This window comes from Drosophila elegans, unplaced genomic scaffold, assembly GCF_018152505.1.
Source record: "Drosophila elegans isolate 14027-0461.03 unplaced genomic scaffold, ASM1815250v1 contig_5, whole genome shotgun sequence".
NCBI classification, from domain to species: domain Eukaryota; kingdom Metazoa; phylum Arthropoda; class Insecta; order Diptera; family Drosophilidae; genus Drosophila; species Drosophila elegans.
The window spans coordinates 343,892-360,806 of NW_024545887.1; the positions used below are offsets into that span (position 1 = coordinate 343,892).

Below are 16,915 nucleotides of genomic sequence, written 5' to 3' on the forward strand. Positions count from 1 at the left end.
ATTTCCCCCACAAAAGAAGGTATCGGTGTTTCTGCTACCACTTGCTTAGATGGATGGCGTTTGTATTTTGCCATTGAACAGGTCTTGCAATTCAAAGTTTTTTCTGTTGCTAACCGAAGCATTTTAGGGAAAAAATAGTCCCTCAAGATTTGCTTTACATTTTCTTGTGCTGCTCGGTGAGCCCTGTTGTGTTCTGCTATGACAATTTCCCTCTGCTCAGTTGTATCCGTTATGACCTGCACGAAGCTTTTCGTATATTTGAATGACGTGCTGGGGAACAGTTCGACTAGTCGATGTTGAATAAATGCCAAGATCGGTAGGGAGCAATATATTGCGTTTACCACCTCAGCATTAACTAAATCTTGTAAAATGTTAAGCAGATTTTCTCGGTTAGAAATTTTTATTACGTGTCGCACCTTGCTTTTAAACAAGATGAATGTGTCAACAGAGGAGCTGTTTCCTTCCTCAATAACGCTTTGGTTCCGGAAACAGTTTACTGGGTTGTCCGTCGTGTCTATGGTGTATGTCAGTGATTGTTCGCTGTGAATGGTTGCTACGTCTGATTCTATTTCGTCTTCTAAGACGTTTATGTTCTGGCGAGACAGCGCGTCTGCCACAAGGTTTTCTTTGCCAGGTTTATAAACTAATTTCGCGCCGTGATCGTCGATAATCCCCTTCCAGCGTTTAAGTTTCGCGTTTAGGGTTTTTGTCCGAGACGGCAAAGGTAAGTGGCTGGTGGTCGGTAAAGATCTGCAAGCCTTTCACTCCGTACAAGTAATTCCGGAGGTTTTTCAGTGCCCAAACTATAGCGAGGAGCTCTCGCTCGTTGATTGCATAATTTTTTTCGTTGTCCCGCAGCGCTCGTGATATCATAGTGATGGGGCGGCCATCTTGTGATAGTACTGCTCCCAATCCAGAGCCTGACGATCAGTCGTCAAGTCAAATGGCTTTTTGAAGTCCGGGTAGGATAGCAGAACGTCCTCTGATGCCAAGATCTCTCTCAGCCTGTCAAACGTTTCTCTCTGTTCCTTGGTCATATCTATGATATTTATCGATGATATATCTCGACTGATATTTGCTAATTTTACCATTTTCTCCCTTTAGGATATTCGTTCTAGGCGGGGGGAATTATTTTATTGCTGTGATCTTCTCAGGTGAAGTTCGTAGCCCTGTTTGAGACACTATGAATCCCAAGTATTCGACGCTTTTCTTGAAGAACTTTGACTTTTCTTGGGACACTCTCATGCCCGCCTCTAAGAGTTTATTTAAGACCCAATCCACGTCCTCTTTTGTTTTGGAAAATTTTATAACGTCATCGACATACACATAGCATATCTTTGAAATTCCTTCCCGGAAGACAACGTCGATGGCCCTCTGGAAAATGCTCGGGGCATTTTTAAGTCCAAATGGCAGTCTACAGAATTCGTATTTGCCGTTGTTGATTGAAAAGGTTGCCTTTTCCCTGTTCTTTTCTGCCAGCTCTATCTGATGAAAGCCTGAATTGAGGTCGAGTATTGTCGAGATGGTAGGGATAGGGTATCTATCGTCTACGGTTTTTTGGTTGAGTTTCCTAAAGTCGATAACCAATCGCTTCTTTTTAACCCCATTTTGGTCAGTACCTTTTTTGTCCACAACCCAGTTAGGGTTATTATATGGGGACTTGGATGGCCTTATTACGCCGTAATGAGAAGTTGTTTAACCTCTGCATTGACAAATTCGGTTACACCCATGGGGTGCGGGTATGACTTAGAGTATACCGGTTCCCCATCCGTTTTAATCGTTGCCAATGTGTTTATGTTGAAAGGCAGCGCTTCGTCCGGATCGGCGAAGGCTTTATGATTTTTTACAATCATTTTATCGAAGGTGGCTTTAATTGCCAGAGGAACGTCCTCGTCATCGATTTTTATGAAGTTAACGTTTTCCGCTTTAGCAAACTGGATCTTTTCAGTTCCATTGCTAGTGTGCAGAACATTTTTAGTAAAATCGAGCTTCGCATTCACTTGTTTAAGTAAGTCGAGTCCGATAATGCCGTTAAAGAATGAAAAAGGGTCGTTAAGAATGAAAAAGGGGTGAACACTGAAACTAGACATTTTTTATCTATTTTAGTAAAGCCATGGATCGACTTTACTGTGAAGGGTTTATCCGCTGCCACGATGCCTTTCAGCCCCGGGAGTGGAGTAATGTAATTTTTAGAGGTGCCTGTGTCGATTAATAGTTTTATTTCTTTTCCTGCTATCGTACGTGTAATGTAAGGAAGCAGGGATTTTATTCTAAAAAATTGCAGGAGTCTTCTCCAGCTAACTCGTCCTCTATCTCCGTGGTGCTTGCTTGCGCAACGAAGTCATATTCCTCATCGTCGGTTTTTTCTTCCGGCATGAAGTTTATTTTTTGTTGGGATCGTGTCGACCCCCTTTGCCACGCCGTGGGCTGCTTGAACCTGGAGGAGGTGTCGACCTCCATTGGTTCTGGTGCTGGTTAGCTTGGACCTGCGCTATTATATGGTTTTTGTTTAAAAGAACCGCTCTAGTTGCTCCCTTTTGGGTCCTGACAAAGTGAGGGTTCTTTTTTATCGCCCCCTGGCTTTGGTTCTGTTCATAGTTTTTCCACTCCGTTTGTCGCTGGTTGCTCGGCCTAAATATCTTTTCCTCGCTGTGGCGGGCGAAGGTGGCTGCGAAAGCGCTTCTGTCATTACTTGCCTCAGCTTCTTGAGCTAATGCCAAGGCTGATGGTAAGTCTCTTGGTTGCGCCGGAAAAACGGCTATTTTCAATGACTTTTTTAAGCCAGATATGAACGCATGTAAAGCGTCATCTCTGTGCTGTTCATTTAGGACTGCTGCCGCGGTGGCGTCGTGAGTGATGATTGTTTTGTTGGTAAGAAGCGTTAGCTTCCGTTCGATCTCGTCATAGTATTTAAGAAGGGGCAGGTTTCCCTGTCTTGATAGACTTAACTCTTGTTTAATTACGTGTGCTGGAGTTTTATCCGCATACGTAAAATCCAACCTTTCCAGTATGGCATGAAAGTTAAACACTGTGTTAAATTAGGCTAATACAGCCGCTGCCGCGCCCCGTACCTTATTTTTAAGTATTCCTACAGCCTGGTAATGTCGGCTGCTGCCTTTGTATGGCTCAAATACCCTATATGCTGCAGTAGCAGCCTGCCTCCAGGAAACATAGTTTTCCTGCTTTCCGTCGAACTCCGGGACAGATTTTACCATGTCCATTCTTTTCCCGGTTCTATTTCTATTTCCAGAAAAGTCTGAATTTTCGGAGTTTTATCCTTTATTGAGCATAACTCCCCCATAATTTTGGCTAATTTTTCATCGAATAACTCTTGTTGCCTTTGGATCGCGCAGGCTATGGCAGCTTCCATGCTCGCAATTTGTTCAGCCTGCATTTCTTCTGTGTTCTGGGTTCGTGCGTTTTTAAAGTCAAGAACACTGTCTCGGATGTGTGGTACCCTGCTGGTCGATGGGTGACAATCTCTTGTGAGGAGTCTTAAAACTCCCCACAAATTCCGAGGCAGGAGAGCTGCATAGCAACAGCGAAGGAGGCGAGAATCCCGGAGGAGTCAAGAGCAACAAGGTCAAACGGTAAACAACGGACCTTGGACCCGGGCAAAGCGGAGACACCGTGAATTAACGGTACCATGTTGGACATTGGACCCTCATACGGCAAGGGCAACAGGGTCGAACGGTAAATTGGCGGACTTCGGACCCGCACAAAGAGGACGCACCGTGAACTAACGGTGCGGCAGTGGACCTTGGACCCGATCACGCGAGCTGGAAAAGGGAAATAACGGGACCATCACAGGCTATAAAAGGCGGCGCAAGCGCAGCACAAGGGAGGAGTGATAGTGCGAGAATCAAAGCGAGTGCGTGTACGCGAGACCAGTAGCAAGTTAATCAAGTGCCGAGTATCGGGATCAAGATCGCAAAGTCGAGACGCCGAACGACTGAGAGTCTACAAGGCTGAGGCTTCAACGCTGAGATCCAACGGGTGCTAGGTCGTGGTTAAATCGAGCTCAGGGAGTCCTTGCGTGGAGTCTGCGATAAAGGTGGCTGGGCGAAGAGGTCGAACCGAGTTCAACCGGCTAGGCGATACACCTTGCCGATACAATCCGACGAGGAGCGCCGTCGCAGAGGACGACGACGAGGAGCAGCAGCAGCTGAAGAGCCGCGAGGCTTGTACAAGGAGGCGAATAAAGACAGTTACGATCCCAACAGAACTCTTGCGTTATTTATTGGTCAAAGGCAATCACCCAATATAAATTTGGTGGAACGAACCCATAACCTCTCTGAGCTAGCCGCCCGTTAACGTAGCGAGCGAGAATACATAGAAATCAGGTCGTTACATCTGGCGCCCATGAGTGATTGCCCTAACCAAGAGAACAAAAGATCAAAGATGGGAAAGTCCTGGATTTATAATCTCAGGAAGGAGGACTTCGCCGAGGTGAGCAATGTTCTGGGAATAGAACTTGAGGGCTCGGTAGAGGCGATGAGGAAGACCCTGGCAGAGACGGTTGACCGCATAACAGAAGACCCGGTCGTGGCAGAGTTAGTGGCAGGTCTGGAGGTCAAATTCCGGAAGCTGCCGGTTCCAAAATTCAAGCTAACAGCCGCAGATGCCGAAGGCCTTATAGCAAGCCTGGATATTCAGAGCATGGCAAGCGACGGCAGGCAGCGAGAAGGCAGCCGCGAGAGGAAAGAAAGCGTACGGCCACATCCGCAGGACTACGCCAAGGTGGCCAAGCAAGTCCGAGAGTGGAACTTTCGGTATGACGGCAACGACAAGCCACTGGAGTTCCTGGAGCAGGTGGAGTGGTCAGCCGTGACATATGGTCTGGATATAAACCAGATCCGACGAGCAATGCCGGAGCTGCTGCAGGGCAGAGCCCTAAAGTGGTTCATAGCCAACAACCGGCAGTGGGACAACTGGGGAGACTTCATATTCAGCTTCCAAGGATATTTCCTTCCTCGAGGCTACATGGAGAAGCTTGCGGACCAGGTCAGGCAGCGGAGGCAGACGTACGGGGAAAAATTTAAAGATTACATGGTGGACATGCAGACGATGATGCGGCTTCTGGGTATGTCTGCCAAAGAAGTTCTGAACAGGATAAAGGAGAACAGCACGCCGGCCCTCCGAATGTTTATCCGGCCGTACGAGTGTCGGCACCTGGACACCCTGATGGCGCTGGCAGACGAGTTTGAGGAGCTGGAGGAGCAACGGGAGAAGTTTGAAATGGAAAACCACTCCCAGAGGACACAGAACCGCCCAGTGCCAAGGCCAAGGGCAGAGCAGGGTGCGGTGTGTAGGCGGTGCCAGGAGGACACGGAGGCGCCACGGAGGCATACGCCGCAGGAAAACGGACCACCAGCCGATCGCAGTGGATTTATACAGAATCCGGCCAACGCGTGTCGCAGATGCGGGGGCGCGGACCACTGGACGAAGGAGTGCCGGAACCGGCGACTCACATTCTGCTGGCGATGCGGAAAGATAGGCGTCCGAACGGTGGAGTGCTGTTCGGGAAACGCGCAACGATCCCAGCCTCCGAGGGGCGGCCAGGGATCGTAAGGTGCTGCCTCTCAAAAATAATGGGCGACCTGAAGGCGGAAGAAATGCAATTGTCCGCCACAGTGCTCATAGGTGACGCGAACGTTAAGGCCACGGTGGACACCGGCGCGACAGCGAGTTTCATCAGCAAAGAGCTGGCGGACAGGCTGCAGGCGGCAGGAAAGGTTGGACCCACAAAGAGGCAAGTACGGATGGCGGACGGTAGATGCGGAGACGTAAAATCGCAGTTAGAAATTCAAATCGGACTTGGCACAAGAAAAGTGTCAATGGAGCTGCTGATCCTCCCAGGATTGATTGACGAACTGGTGCTAGGATGGAACTTCCTCATCAAAATCGGAGCCGAGGTGAAATGCGCAGGTCACAGAGTGATGATACCGGCGAGGGACAGACACCGAGGCTGGCTAGAGGAAAAACTGTCGGTAGCAGTCGTGGAAGCCGCGAAGGAATTTTCGGAGAAGGATGTGGACCAGTTTTTAAAGACCGAGTTGGAGAGCCTGGAAAATCTGCAAGGAACGTCAAACGTGGCAGTACACAGGATCACCATGAAGGACGATCAGCCGGTCAAACAGCGGTACTATCCGAAGAATCCAAAAATGCAGGGCGAGATCAACGCCAAAGTAGACGAGCTACTTGAAAAGGGATGCATCGAACCGTCAAGGAGTCCGTACAGCTCACCAATTGTCATGGTGAGAAAGAAGACCGGGAAATGGAGGCTCTGTGTGGATTTCAGGCAGATCAACGCAAAATCCGTGAAGGATGCATATCCAATGCCGATGATCAACTATATCCTGGACCAACTCCGAGAAGCTAAATATATTAGCAGCCTCGACTTAAAGGACGGGTACTGGCAAATACCGTTGGAGGCAGCCAGCAGGCAGTATACAGCATTCACAGTGCCAGGGAAAGGCCTGTTTCAATGGAAAGTTATGCCTTTCGGTTTACACTCGGCATCGGCAACATTCCAGCGGGCGTTGGACCAGGTAATTGGACCTGAAATGATGCCGCACGCTTTCGCGTATCAGGATGATATAATCGTCATCGGACGGACACTAGAGGAGCACATGCGGAACCTAAAGGAAGTATTCAGAAGACTGCGAGCGACAAACCTGAAAGTAAACGCGGATAAGTGTAAATTCTTCAGGAAGGAACTTCAATACTTAGGGCATCGCATTACAGACCAGGGCATCGGGACGGATCCAGAAAAGGTATCAGCGATAGCATTGCTGAAACCACCGGCAAATGTTAAAGAACTACGGCAGTACTTGGGAGTGGCGTCGTGGTACAGGCGTTTTGTGCCAGATTTTGCCACGCTAGTGCATCCGCTGAACGCCCTTCTCCGAAAGGGTGTCAAATGGGAATGGACCGACGACCACCAGCAGGCCTTTGAAGCTGTCAAGGCAAGATTGGTCGCCGACCCAATTTTGGCATGCCCGGATTTTACAAAGCCGTTTGTGCTGCAGACCGATGCCAGCGATTATGGGCTGGGCGCCATTCTCACTCAAAATTCCGACCAGGGTGAGCGGGTGATATCCTATTCCTGTCGGACCCTAAACGGGTCGGAAAAAAGTTACTCCGCCACTGAAACGGAATGTTTAGCAATCGTGTGGGCCGTAAGAAAATTAAAGCCATACCTGGAGGGATACCACTTCAAAGTGATAACAGATCACATGGCCTTGAAGTGGTTGAATAGCATCGAGAGCCCAACCGGAAGAATCGCGCGGTGGGCACTGGAGCTCCAGCAATACGACTTCGAAATAACATACAGGAAAGGCCAGCTGAATATTGTGGCGGACGCACTGTCGCGGCAGCCCTTACCCGAAACCTGCCGAAGGTTGAAAACGGTTGGTCAGTCAGCAGAACAAGCCGAATGTGGCTGGATAAGGGACATAAGGGGCAAGACAGCACAGAACCCCCAAAAATATCCGGACTATTTAGTGGAGGCCGACCGGCTGTACCGGCACATTCCTCACAGAGCAGGCAACGAGGATGTGGTCGCATGGAAGCTATGCGTACCAAGCGGGTCAAGGCAACGAGTCATGGTTGAGAACCACGATACGCCGACGGCCGGACACATGGGCAGCCGGAAGACGATCGCGAGGGTGGCAGCGAGGTATTATTGGCCGGGCATGCACCGCGACATTAGGAAGCACGTGCGGAACTGTGAGAGCTGCCTCAGGTACAAGCTCAGTCAGCTCCAGGCAGCCGGAAAATGCTCACACAGATCCCAGAGGAGCCCTGGGCCACAGTATGCGCCGATTTCGTTGGGCCGCTTCCTCGATCGAAACACGGGAACTCGATGCTACTAGTGCTCGTAGATCTGTTCTCGAAGTGGACGGAAATAGTGCCAATGCGGAGGGCTGCCACGGAGACGCTGGAAAAGGCAATCCGGGAAAGGATTGACTCAAGGTACGGCGTGCCGAAGGTCTTAATCACCGATAACGGGGTGCAGTTCACGAGCAGGGCGTTCAAGCGGTTCCTGACAGAGTTGGGAGTGCGGCACCAGTTCACAGCCCCATACACACCACAAGAAAATCCCACGGAGAGGGCCAATAGAACCGTAAAAACAATGATCGCCCAGTTTGCCGGACAAGACCAGAGAACGTGGGATGAGAAATGGCCAGAATTGCAGCTGGCCGTGAACACTAGTGTAGCCGAGTCCACAGGGTATTCGCCGGCATTCGTCACGCAGGGTAGAGAGCCCAGGTTACCGAGCGCGTTGTTTGATGAAGAAACCACCGGCACAGGAAGGGAAACCCAGACCCCGTCGGAGAATGCGAAAAAATAAACGAAATCTTCGAGCTGGTCAGACGGAACATGGAGAAGGCGGCGCAGGATCAGGCGCGCCACTACAATCTCCGGAGGCGCCCTTGGAAACCACAGATTGGAGACACGGTATGGGCCAAGGAGCACCATCTATCCAAGGCGGCAGAAGGATTCGCGGCGAAACTGGCCCCCAGATACGAGGGACCGTTTAAAATAATTAATTTCGATTCTCCGGTTATTTGCAACCTGCGGCACGAACACACGGGCAAGGAAAGGAAAACACACATAAGCCAGTTAAAACCCCAAAGCAAAGAGGGGCAGTCTCAACAAATCCGGCGTATCGGAGGAGCACTGTACCCTAACCGAAGAAAGAGGGAGGACGATACACAGTATCGAAATCAACGGTCAAGCACACACACACAGGCACACACATCAGGAGCGCGAGAGCGGGACAGGGAGGGTTTAAAAAGCCGTAGGCACCGTTACCGGCTATACACACACATGCACGGGTTGCGTTGGAGGCGTGTACACGGAGGGCACCGTTACTTTTTAACGTTACACGGACACAGAGCGGAGAGCGAGTCCCGTTACCGGTACACGTCTCCGCGAATAACGGAACCGAGGATACGCGGAAGAACCGAGGTTTCGTCAGCGACGGCGCTGCATGGTGCAGGTCTTTCCAAACAAGATCGTCATCATGAGCGCACGTGAATATAACACCCAACAGCGAGTGGAACACGAGGTGAGGGAGGAGCGCGCCAGGGAACAGCCAGTGGCGAAGTGGAGACGGGACTCCAAATCCGTTCTCCAGCTTCTGGCGTCCCCCCTGGTGTTGCGATCCCCGTCACCGGTCAGGCGGACGAGGAGTCCACCGGGGAGATATCGGACGTGGAGCTGCCGTCCGAGGAGGAGGACCCAGGCGCAGACGCGACGGAGATCGCCGAGGTCGTCGCCATCTCTTCCGACGAGAGTGGGCCGGAGGACGCGAGCGAGGAGGAGGAGGAGGGGACGGAGACCGTCAGTCCCGAGGTGTCGTCGGACGAGGACGACGTGGCGCGGCGAGCTGCGAGGGATAGGATGATCTTCCGCCGGTTGAGCAGGGCGACGGCAGGGCTCGGGAGGATCGGCCTAGGGCACATACCACCGTCGGGCGAGCCCAAAGAGTGGGCTCGTATATTGGAGGCGCGGGCTGTCACTGTCCGCCAATGGGAGGCCCGGCGGGCGGCGAGGTGTGCAGCAGTCGCCGCGTGGCAGCAGAGACTGAGGGACGCCGAGGCCGAGGAGGCCGCACTGTGGGAGCGCCGCAGGAGCCGCCGCAGCCGCCGCAGGAGCAGCCACAGCCGCCGCAGGGGCAGCCACAGCCGCCGCAGGGGCAGCCGCAGCCGCCGCAGGAGCAGCCACAGCCGCCGCAGGGGCAGCCGCAGCCGCCGCAGGAGCAGCCACAGCCGCCGCATGGGCAGCCACAGCCGCCGCAGGGGCAGCCGCCGCAGGAGCAGCCACAGCCGCCGCAGGAGCAGCCAGAGCCGCCGCAGGAGCAGCCACAGCCGCCGCTGTCGGCACCGCAGTCGCCACCAGCAGCGCGGCCGCCGCCGGTAACGCAGCCGCCGCTACCACCACCACGATCGCCGACGCCACCACCACCGCCGCCACCACGGTCGCCGGCACCGCTGCCACACCCGCCAACACCACCACCATTGTCGCCGCCGAGGCAGCAGGAGTGGCACCTGCCACAAGCGCAGGTCGCGCAAGCGCTGCGGACCATCGTGGTGGAGGGGCGGCGGTGGCATCAGCAGACGGTCACGTGGACGTGGCCCGCGCCCGAGGAGGCAACAGAGGAGGCCAGGATGAGAGAGGCCATCGAAGCCATCGAGTGGCGGCGCCCACCGCCGCTGAGCCCGCGCGATCCGAGGGCCAGGTCGACGAAACGCGACGCGGAGACGGCCGATCGCGCGGGGCTGGAGGAGACGACCGAGGAGGAACGCGAGGCCCAGGAGGGGCTGGAGAAGGGGCCATGGGAGTGGCCATCACCGCCGGAGACGTCGCGGCACACGGCGCCACCCCCGAAGCTGGCGCGGCAGACTTCGTGCCCGGAGTCGCGAGCCCCACCGGCGAGGCCGACGCTGCGGAGAACTCAGTCGGAGGGCGCGGAACCGTGGGCGGAGGTTCCGGAGGCGGATTGGCCGGCGCGGGTGGCCGAAGAAGCGCGACGGCAGCGAGGGAGGCACAGGAAGGCCAGGTGGGCCAAGCTCGTGCTGGAAGGGGAGCAGCGCTAACGAGTCAAGGTAGCAGGGGGCCGGGTGCGGGTGTTTAAGGCCCAATAAACACATAATAGCAGTTGACCCAGCAGTTATTTTTTGGGCAGGGGATCACAACAAGGCACAACACAGAAAAAAAGAGTGGTCCGCCGCAGCAGCCGATCGCGGAACTGGGGCGGTGAGGGGGGAATCGCGGGCCAAGCACGCGGGCCGGCAGAAAACACGAGGCTGCCGCAGGCGTAGGGCGAGGGGGGTCACTTGCCGCCGCAAGGGTCTCCCGGGGCACGCGGTCCAGGGTCAGCACCCCGAGACATGGCAGGGGCATCATGGTCATGGTGTCGCTGTAAAGAAAAAAGTCGTTAATTAAAGGAAAACTATCATCAGCAAGTTTACTTACCAGTTTTTTTCAAAACAGCGAGGCCGTGAGGAAATTAGGGACGGGGGCGCCAGGCGGTCGATCGATAGTTGCGATCGATGGGTACAAAAAAATACTGGATTTCTCAAGAAACGGTCACACGGAGGCAACTTAAGACAACGGAAACGATAACGGCAACAACGATGGCAATGCTGGAACCACTATCGATAAGTGCGATCGAGGTGTGGTCAGACGACGGGAATCGGAATGGTGATGTCAAACACGGGGAAATGTCTGGGCGGGAAATTCAAATTCTACGCGGAGAATTATCGAAGGAACAAGATGTAGTTTTGGGAAAGTTCAAGTCTTTCGGGGAACTGTCTGGGGAACAGGCTAACGCAGCACAGCCATGGGAAAGTTAAAGGTCTTTCAGAGCGCTGTCTGGGGGGAGTCTTACGAGGGCAGCTCAGGGAAAGTTGAAGTCTTTTGGGGAACTGTATAGGGTCACGAGGAGAACGAGTTTGGGCGGGGAATTTGAATGAACGAACAACAGGGGCGGGGAGATCACCACTTTCATAACATTTCCGAAGAAAGGGGGAAATGTGAGGAGTCTTAAAACTCCCCACAAATTCCGAGGTAGGAGAGCTGCATAGCAACAGCGAAGTCAAGGGCAACAAGGTCAAACGGTAAACAACGGACCTTGGACCCGGGCAAAGCGGAGACACCGTGAATTAACGGTACCACGCTGGACATTGGACCCTCATACGGCAAGGGCAACAGGGTCGAACGGTAAATTGGCGGACTTCGGACCCGCACAAAGAGGACGCACCGTGAACTAACGGTGCGGCAGTGGACCTTGGACCCGATCACGCGAGCTGGAAAAGGGAAATATCGGGACCATCACAGGCTATAAAAGGCGGCGCAGGCGCAGCACAAGGGAGGAGTGATAGTGCGAGAATCAAAGCGAGTGCGTGTACGCGAGACCAGTAGCAAGCTAATCAAGTGCCGAGTACCAGGATCAAGATCGCAAAGTCGAGACGCCGAACGACTGAGAGTCTACAAGGCTGAGGCTTCAACGCTGAGATCCAACGGGTGCTAGGTCGTGGTTAAATCGAGCTCAGGGAGTCCTTGCGTGGAGTCTGCGATAAAGGTGGCTGGGCGAAGAGGTCGAACCGAGTTCAACCGGCTAGGCGATACACCTTGCCGACACAATCCGGACCAACTTAGGGAGCCTGCGATAAAGGTGGCTAGGGGAAAAGGCAGAAAGGCGTTCTACCTGCTAGGCGAAACACCTTGCCGGTCCCGATAGTGAGGTTCGCATAACATCCAGAGTCTCGAAGGAGCCGTCACGAGGTAGATACCAGCAAGCAGTCGACGACGAGGAGGGACGCCGCAGAGGACGACGACGAGGAGCAGCAGCAGCTGAAGAGCCGCGAGGCTTGTACAAGGAGGCGAATAAAGACAGTTACGATCCCAACAGAACTCTTGCGTTATTCATTGGTCAAAGGCAATCACCCAATATAAATTTGGTGGAACGAACCCATAACCTCTCTGAGCTAGCCGCCCGTTAACGTAGCGAGCGAGAATACATAGAAATCAGGTCGTTACACTCTTTCAGATTGATTCTGTTCTGACTTCTGCCTTTCTACTCTTGTCTTCAAAAGTTTTTTGTATTCTTCTAGAACTTCTTCGTCCGATGAGACGTTGTCGCTATTTCTATACATGAGTCAGAAAAAAATATCGTGGGTGCCACAAAATTCAATCAAGGGTTTGTTAAAAAAATATTTTTGCACCTATTATTTTTTTCAACAAAATTTAAATATCAAAAAGAACGTTTTATTAAAAAAATGTTTTGTATTTTTTTGTGACGGAAATCAGGCATCAAAAATATAAATTTTTATTACTAAAAATTCTCCAAAAAATATAACTGGTTTATTTTATTATATGAAAATTTGAAATTTATTCGTTTTTAAGTGTCAATGAGATTTATTTTTGAAATATTTGCATTAGCGAACACTTAGGACAAAAAGCATACTCACATGTTCTTATATTTATTTCGTCTTCGAGTTCTATGTTTTGCCGACGGCTTTTGCCGCCACTGGTACTGCCGCAGTCGTTGTCGCTGCCGCTGCTGTTGTGGCTGCCGCCGCTGTCGCTCCTGTTGTCGCTGCCGCCGCTGTCGTTGCTGTTGTCACTGCTGCTGCCGTTATCGCTGCCGCTGCTGTTGTCTTCTTAGGGAGTAATTTCTTAAACTTCCCGTTGCAGACGGTTTCTTTTCACTTGTTAAGAGCAATTTTTTCCAGTTTTCCCTCACTTTGTTAATAGTTTTGGGAAATATTACGGTTTGATTTTCGTATTTATTTTTTTAGTGCCAGTTCTTGACCGCACTTTATATTTTCACTTGCACTTATTGCACTGGATCGCATGTGTCGTTGATTTTACTTTTTACTTTCACTTGCAATTTCTTGCACTTGGATCGCGTGAGTATCGTTGAGTTGGGCGACAATTATAAAACCGTTGGGTATTTATTTTATATTTTATTTATTTCCATACGCCCGTAAGGGCATAGGTATTTTATACAGAGTTAGTTCTCTGGAGTACAATTTTTGACTAAACTAAAGAACCTATCCAACTGCAGCTTAAGACCTTTGCCTGACTACAGCGCTGTCGCCAAGGTGCCAGGTCAGCGTTTTGTCCCTGCCCGTGGCGATCACTCGCTCCGCGAGTGCTCTGTTCTGGTTCCGGGTACTTGCAACCGGAACGCGCGGTCTGCGACCGGATATGGTCTGCAACTCGGCAGTTTCTTCTCTTGGGAACTGCCTGTGTTAACTTAGATATATATTCTTGATCGGCATTACCTTGCGAGTCGCTCTAGCCATGTCCGTCTGTCCGTCCGGTTCTACGCTAACTAGTCTGTGCATGAAACTTTACCAAAATTTGTCTTTCTATTGCAGGTAGTACACAAGTCGGAACGAGACGGATCGGACGACTATAGCATATAGCTCCCATAGGAACAATCGGAAAAATAAATGAAAAAAATGTATAACTTTGCTGGTTTTTTATTTTTTTTTTTAGTTCTACGACTTATAGTAATGGTTTAATATTTTAGAATTACGGTTTAAATTTTATCAAAATCAGACAACTATAACATAAAGATCTCATTAGAACAATAAAAATATTAAATTTTTTTTTTAAGTGCAACTTTTCTGTTTTGTAATTAAAAAAAAAAACTTTTTTTGACTTATTAATAATTTGACAGTTCAGAATTACTCTTAATTTTATTTAAATCGGAAAACGATATCATATATTTGACCAGATTCTATGTGTAAGCAGATACTTCTGTCAGAGCTGTGTTTTGTGTTTTTTTATATTCAATAGCGCCCAAAGCAAACGATCGTTGGTCACACTCATCTCACATCACAATTAATAACAGAACAGATTAATTCATTTTTAGGCCAAAATTCATAAATGTGCAATTAAAAATCTGCTTTTCGAAAATTCAGAAGCTCTATTACTGCGATAACAGAGAACATCTGACAAAAACTCGACAGTAATCAGATGACATTCTTAGCTTTGATGGAATTCTACGTACAAAAATTCTAAAACTCTTTAACTTTACTTTTCCTGCTGTTAAACTCATATCTTCATACTTGAGTGGAAGAACGCAAGCTGTTTTTATTGACATTGGATGTTCAGAACCACTGACACTTAAGCACGGTGTGCCAACAAGGCTGTGTGATAGGTAAACTTTTGTTAATGACTGGTATGTTATTTGCCAACAATATTGTCTAATTGTAGTGTTCATTGGTATGCTTACGATGTTCAAAGTTTTGTCCTACAGGTAGAAAATTAAACTTTGTAGATATATGTAACGAGGAACTGTCAAATGTTAGTAAGCGGGCAACAAATGTAATTGTATATTTATAAATAAAAAAATGTAATCTGTAATCTCCAAAATTTACATATTGAAAATTCTTTGATCGAGTATGTAAAACAAGTGGTTAATCTTGGCATCACAATGAGCTCCAAGAGATCATATAGACAGCTTAGGCAAGTTTATATGTCGCAAAAGCTCTTACCAACGTCCGTAAGACTAAGGATGGCAAAATCATACCTCCTTCCTATGACTGTGCTAAGTGAAAGAGTTTTGGTTAATATTTAACAACGCAATTAGGGACAATTTCTTTACCTTTAAAAACTTTAAACTACCAATTAAAATAATGAAGTAAATTATATTTAAATAACAAAATGATGTACTAAATGTTAGATATTAGAATATAACTCAATTTTTTGACTGTAGTGTCATAATGCTGATGGATTTTTTTAATATAACCCTTCTGTTTTTTAATTAATAATTTGGCAGAAAAACGATAACATAAGGCTGCCATAGGAACTAGCAAATAATTGTTTTTAGATATATACGCAAGTCAATGATAATTTTAATGTTTTCAAGAATATTTAATTTTTCAAAAGCTGCAAGGTTATATGAACTTCGGCTTGCCGAAGTTTGCTTCCTTTCTTGTTTGTATTGAGGTAGTTATCGTGGCAGTAATGTAAGCAGTTTGCTCAGCAAATTTCTGCTCGACCAACTCAGCCAACGTAGGTGAAGGTGAACCGGATAGTCGGTCTTTTTTAAGGTACATTGCCGTATAATCACGCAAGCGTTTTGTTGCTGGAGCCATTTGAGTGTTTTGTGTGGCAATTCGGTGAGTGCAAGTAAGTGTGGGTGTTTTCGGTTCCGTTTTTTTTTTTAGCTCGAATTTACTTTTCTTAAGCAGAATCGGTTTTAGTTTGTTTGTGTGTCTTCGTTTAATTTAACTTTTTTAAGTGTTTTTATAGTATTTCACTAAAAAAAATTTAAACAGTTTGTATTCGTATGTGCTTTAATTGATTTTTATACCCTTGCAGAGGGTATTATAACGCAGTGAAGGAGACGTTTCCGACCGTATAAAGTATATATATTCTTGATCAGGAACACTAGTAGAGGCGATCTAGCTATGTCCGTCTGTCCGTCCGTTTGTATGCAAATAAGTCTCTCAGTTTTAAAGCTATCTGCATGAAACTTTCCCACAAGTTTCTTTCTATTGCTGGTAGTATATAAGTCTGAACGAGCCGGATCGGACGACTATAGCATATAGCTCCCATTGGAACAATCGGAAAAATAAATGCAACAAAATATATAAAATAACTATCAAATAATTGAGCTTCAAATCATCATAGCTTCAATGTTTTTAAACATATACGCAAGAAAATCATAATTTTAATGTTTTCAAAAATGTTTAATTCTTGCAATAGCTGCAAGGGTATATGAACTTCGGCTTGCCGAAGTTACCTTTCTTTCTTGTTGACTATTATAATGCTCGACGGTTTTCAAGATTTATCCAAAAAATAACTAATATTAGGGGAGCAGGAGAAAAACAAAACTTGGTTTGCTGGCGGTAATCAATTATAAGTGGATTAAGACTAAAAATGAATTTACGTCGCTGTCATGTAGTCCGTTTTGCCCCTTACCAGATTGATAATGTCTTCTAGGATTCGTAAAAATCCTTTGTGGTTATCCTTCCAGCTGTTACTCGCCTTCAGTTTGACCGCACTTTGTGCTGCCGTGGCGTTTATGATTGGGGCTTACACCTAATCCGCAGGTTTTCGCCAACTCAGTCATTATTTCGCTAATAACATCTGAGAATGATCCTGATTCTACGTTATCTGCGTAGGCTACAAATTTTACTCCTTTACAATTGAGTTCTCTCAACATACTATTCATGGCGATAGGACCTCGTTGTGAGGTGAGCCTCTCTTCACAAAGCGTTTTAGGTAAGTGCCAGTTAGTTCGGCTGTTATCGGCTGTTATCACATCCGTGCTCTGGAGCCTCCTTCAATACCTATCGAGTTGAGGGAGCTTAGGATAGATTCGGCGTTCACATTGTGAACGCACCTTCTATATCTAAATATGTGGCCCTCGTTTATTGCT

General features: G+C 48.8%; 1 protein-coding gene across 1 annotated transcript; it reads left to right on the forward strand.

Annotated features, from left to right (window-relative positions):
• The first annotated feature begins 8,998 nt into the window (after nt 1-8,998).
• Nucleotides 8,999-10,607, forward strand: LOC121467675 (histone-lysine N-methyltransferase 2B-like). Its single transcript, XM_041709779.1, has 3 exons — nt 8,999-9,076; nt 9,190-9,565; nt 9,913-10,607. Exons 1-3 carry the CDS (start codon nt 8,999-9,001, stop codon nt 10,605-10,607), a joined length of 1,149 nt encoding a protein of 382 aa, XP_041565713.1.
• Nucleotides 10,608-16,915: the final 6,308 nt, after the last annotated feature.